The sequence below is a fragment of the Gossypium hirsutum genome, chromosome A05, assembly GCF_007990345.1.
Source record: "Gossypium hirsutum isolate 1008001.06 chromosome A05, Gossypium_hirsutum_v2.1, whole genome shotgun sequence".
In the NCBI taxonomy this organism is placed as follows: domain Eukaryota; kingdom Viridiplantae; phylum Streptophyta; class Magnoliopsida; order Malvales; family Malvaceae; genus Gossypium; species Gossypium hirsutum.
This window is the reverse complement of record NC_053428.1, coordinates 78,777,388-78,782,239: the sequence shown is the minus strand read 5'-3', so window position 1 is coordinate 78,782,239 and position 4,852 is coordinate 78,777,388. Positions and strand designations below refer to the sequence as shown.

At 33.7% G+C, this 4,852-nt stretch overlaps 1 protein-coding gene across 1 annotated transcript; it reads right to left on the bottom strand.

The window, feature by feature from the left end:
• Window positions 1-896: 896 nt before the first annotated feature.
• LOC107960000 (clathrin light chain 2) lies at window positions 897-4,003 on the bottom strand. Its single transcript, XM_016896195.2, has 3 exons — window positions 3,436-4,003; window positions 2,111-2,264; window positions 897-1,534 (listed from the first exon to the last, which is right to left on the bottom strand). The coding sequence occupies exons 1-3, from the start codon at window positions 3,735-3,737 to the stop codon at window positions 1,175-1,177; spliced, it is 816 nt and encodes a 271-aa protein (XP_016751684.2). The 5' UTR covers window positions 3,738-4,003; the 3' UTR covers window positions 897-1,174.
• Between the last annotated feature and the right edge of the window lie 849 nt (window positions 4,004-4,852).

Genomic DNA, 4,852 nt, shown 5'->3' with positions numbered 1-4,852 from the left:
CCAACATTCAATTAAAATTACCATCTTTCACATAAAACTCATATCCTTCTTTGGGGGTTTTTGCAACAATAGTCCCATTGACAAGCGGTTTGCTCTTTCGGGTACCACGTTTGCTATGCGCACGTCCACACTTTTCGTGCGCGGCAACAGTTTCTCCATGGAGCAAGAGCTGCTGCTTTCGAGGACCGAAACTGAATTGGATGTCTGGAATTGATTAGCACGAGAATTGGTGGTTCTAATTTACAAATAAACCAAAAAAAAATATTTTGGACTAATTATATGGAGGTCCTTAACTTTAGTAAAATGCAAAACACTGTTATTTGTCAAACACTTAATGAACTAATGTGTCGCATTAACAATCCATTAGTAGATTAATAAAAAGCTTTATGTAATGACCAATTCGAACAATAATCTTAATTAGAATTGACTAAATTAACTAAAGAAATTTAAAATCTCCAAAATGAAAATGGCTATTTTAGAATAATATGCAGTGTAGTTTACCCTTTTATTTTTAGTCAATTGTGTTTCTAATTACTAAATATTCTTCTTTACCAAAAGAAAAATATTTATATAATTTTTGACATATTTTTAACATGTTCATTTTTCGTTGTATTTTTATTTTTATTCTCTTTGAAATTGTCAGTCCCGAAAAAATCTGGCACAACAAACAAATTCTATGATTCAAAATTGGGACCTTATTTTAGGCAGAGACAGTTTATTGTTACAGTTTCCTTGCAATCAAGGAACTGGTCCAAGATTCCAAGTCAGATCATTCTGTAAAAAGTACAAAAGAAGAGTTAATTGACCAGACACATGGACTGAATCTGACAAATTTTCATATATATGTAGATATAAAAATAGAATATGAACTTCCAAATACACTAAAAAAGAAAAACTAAGAAAACAATTAAGCACGTTCATTCCAAACATATACTCGCATCAGATATATCCGAATTTGAGTAAAATAGCGGCGTACATTATTACTACATTCCATCCAAACGACAAAGTTTCGTGCATAGACAAACTCTTAATTTATAACCTCATAAAACCAACTATGTACCCTACTACTGCTGAGGATGACGACCAGCTAAACATCAGTCTACTCACAAGATATAGTCTTATAGATACTTTTTTTTTTTTATTACAGAAGCTGATAAGTTAAAATGAAAACTATCTAAGCAGCTACTACAGCTTCAGGGGTGCTTGTGACTGGAAGAGCAGCTGGGACAGAAGAAGTATTACCAGTTTTTGCATCTTGATCTTTTGCAGCAGCAGCTGCTGGTGGTGGTGGCGGAGAGTGCTTCAGGTGAGAAGGTGTGTTGTGCTTTAGTTTCACTAGTATCTGTCTCATCCTCGAACAGTCAGTAGGTTTCCCAGGCTTAGGACCTTGGACAACAACAATGGAAGGCTTCTTCTCCTCCTTTTTTCTTCTTTTCTCTATGGTTGGCACTTCATTAGGAATGAGCTCCGCGATTGCTTTCCAGTAATTCTTATCAGCTTCGGCATGGAATTTCTCATGATTGGCTACAAATATCTGACACAGAATACAAGTTATAGTGCATTATATATGGCATTGGCACATTGCTCTGCATCTAAGATGTTAGAAAACGAAACATAAGCAAATTTTATGAGAATGTTATTCTATAACCCAACAAACCAAGTTAATTCAGTAAAATGAACTTCCAGATTAAAGATGTGACATAATGGGCCAAGAATGTCGTAGTTTCAATCACTTTACATCTACAAATGACATCCTGATCCCTGCTTTATAAGGCGATAAGTAAAGTGACACCAATCCTCCGTCCGGTAGGAGTATTGAGTTTTCAGTCACTGAAGAGATAAGAAAATGTTTCCATTCCAGAGCATATTACCAGCTCAATGTTCAATCATAGACAATGAACATCATGATAATATCAACATCAGCAGTTAAATACCGACAAAAGAATGCATGCGACATTTAGCACCTAACAGTTCATGCACGACTAGAAGCTGGAATAAGAAAAAAAAAAATTCTTTTTTCAGTTCTGTTTTGTTTTGGGCAAGTTACAAACTTATCTAAAAATGTAAAAGTATTAGCATACAGCTTCAACAACAACAAAAAAAGGGATACCTTCTCTTTGTCTCTGTTATTGGCCTTGTTGTTTTCACAGGTCACCTCCCTTTTCTTATAAAACTCAACTTTGTATTGATCAGCTTCCTCAATTATTTGGCTCAATAACTCCTTCTCCCTCTTGTCCTTCTCCTCCAACCGAATCGCATTCTCCCTATGCAATAACAACAGTCATATTTCCCACGTTTAGTACCATTGAAACCTATAAAATTAGCAACAGCTTTCACATTTTCATTATTTACTTATTTATCTTTTTGGTATAAATGAGACTGTAGCCTGTGATAAGGGAAAGGCTTGCTCTATGTTGCTATCCGTGTTTGACACCCATGCCTGAGGTATATCTGGAGGAATAGAGGTAGACCCTCCAAGGGTCTCATAACACATGGAAAAAAAATTAAGATATATATGTTGGATACATATATGTAGCCAACACTTACATGGCATTCGGACTCCGAAATGGCTTGGAGCACCGCTTTGGGTGGGTACATCAACCAACTAAGCTAAGCCACTACAAAATTTACTCAAAAAAAAATATAAATTATTAAAGGAAATACAAAAAAAAAAGAACAAAAAAATCCAGATATTCTCTTGATTCAATCTTTTTTCTTTTATAAGATGACCAAAGTTCACAAGTGATAAAAAATTAAACACATAACCACTCCTGTCCTAAAATATTTTAGCTCTCCGTTTTTTCCAAACTAGCCAGAGTATACTCTAGATTTGTGCTCTTATGATGCAGATACTGTCCAATAATGGCTTGAGTGTCCAATTGACCGAAAAATGCTTTTTTCCAATGATACCACCAATTAGCTTATCTTTAGGTTTAAAAATGCCAGCTTGGAGTGAAATTACTAGCGCTAATCGTAACATTAAAAATCTACCTTCATATGTTGACCCAATTCTTCTATCCGAATTTCTTATATGGTGCACCCATGCTAGTACCTCACTCCTTCTCTTTGATTCAATCTCTAAAAAGAATAAATTCAAAGATAAGTAAAATCCTACAACTCTACTTCTAATCCCAGAAATTAGCACTAATTCTTAGATTTCCCTACTTAAACCCTAATATGGCTTAACCAAACTTATTTAAAACTTTTCAAAAAATTCAGTTCTTTAACACCCTAATATGACTTAACCAAACATATTCAAAATCTTCATAAAGATAAAAAAAATTAACTAAATCTAGCTCCTTCGCACATTTCCAAAATACCTAAGTGCCGTATTCATAACTTCAATTCCTAACTTTTTAACTTCCCCAAACTCTATACTTAAATATAAGACAAAATTATTCAAAAAAACATGAAAATTTTTTAATGGATCTTAACCTTCTCCATTCCCTGAGAGCAACACCTTCCTCAGGCTCTATCTCCGCCGGCGGAGGCAAAACCGGGCCGTCCGATCCGCCAAAATCTTGGCCAAAACCTACCCCATTTGTGTATGAATCTGATGCAAACACATCATCAGTGGAGCCCTTGGCATGATCCGAGTGGTCGGCGAAAGAGTCGAATTGCTGAGAAGGGTCGTATCCGGCGTAGCCGGCACCGTCTTCATCCTGGTGTGGAACAGAGTCAAAAGAGTCTAAGGAGTCGTCGGCGAGTTGAGTGAAAGAGTCAGGGAAGGTTGACATTTTTCTTCTAAGCAAGGTCTTGTACGGAGACGACAAAGGGTTGATGAAAATAAGCTATGGAAATTGAATCGAAGTCAATCACTGTCGCAATGGGAGGCACAAATGAAAAGACGATAACTCTCAAGGGATGTTAATGGGTTTGGTTAAATGAACCAATTGTTTGGGCCATTGTTTGGGTTTGATGGAGGTGAGTTTTTGGGCCATTAAAACTCTAAAGTTTTTGCCGAATTCCGTTCGGTATGGATCACTTTTTGTAGTTAGTTGTCCCTTCAAAAGCACATTGGAATGATGCAATCTTTAAATAAGAAAGAGGTTAAGACATTTAGACATTGAGATCATGCCCTTCCGGCTTACATTTCAACCCTCCCCTCCACTTCAATCAGATTATTTTATTTATTCAATTTTTTTTGTTTAATTATGCTATTAGTCCCTATAACTTATGAATTTAGTTTTTATATTTCAATTTAATTATTGTATTTATCAAATTTTAAAATTTATATCCTCGAGATGGTTGTTAAATTTAGGAATAAATACCAAAAGTATACATGAACTATGATTTAATGCGCAATTGTATACATGAACTTTGATTTTATGTAATTTTAATTTGATCTAATTCTTGTAAATTATTAACACAATTATTGACATAACATCATTTTATGTTTATATATTGCAATTATATTTATCCAATATAAAAATAAATTGATGTATTTATTTCTTTAAATGTGTATGATTAAATCAAAATTAAAGTTTCAAGTATACATTTGAACTACAATTAGAGCTTCACATAAATAATTGCATCAAATAAAGTTCATGTATACAATTACACATTAAATCAAAGTTCATGTATACTTTTTGAGATTTATCCCTTAAATTTATTAAGTATTTTTATTTTCAAAATCTTATGTAATAAAAATATTAGCACATGTTTAATGCCATGTCAACTTGCTATTTTCATATATTACTAAAAAAAAAGCAAGTTAATAGATTTAATGGTTGTCGTTTGCATCAAGATTAAAATTTCAAAATTAAAAAAGCACAGGGACTAAGAATGGCTAAATTAAAGAACATCAATTAAATCTACAATTTTATACGCGATATAAGACTAATAATAAAAA

Excerpts from the sequence above, each read along its gene's own strand:
- LOC107960000 (XM_016896195.2), bottom strand. The coding sequence starts at position 3,737 with ATGTCAACCTTCCCTGACTCTTTCACTCAACTCGCCGACGACTCCTTA. Across the intron at positions 2,265-3,435 it reads GCTCTCAGGGAATGGAGAAG|GGAGAATGCGATTCGGTTGG; the intron begins GTTAAGATCCAT and ends GTTATTGCATAG. Across the intron at positions 1,535-2,110 it reads ATAACAGAGACAAAGAGAAG|ATATTTGTAGCCAATCATGA; the intron begins GTATCCCTTTTT and ends ATTCTGTGTCAG.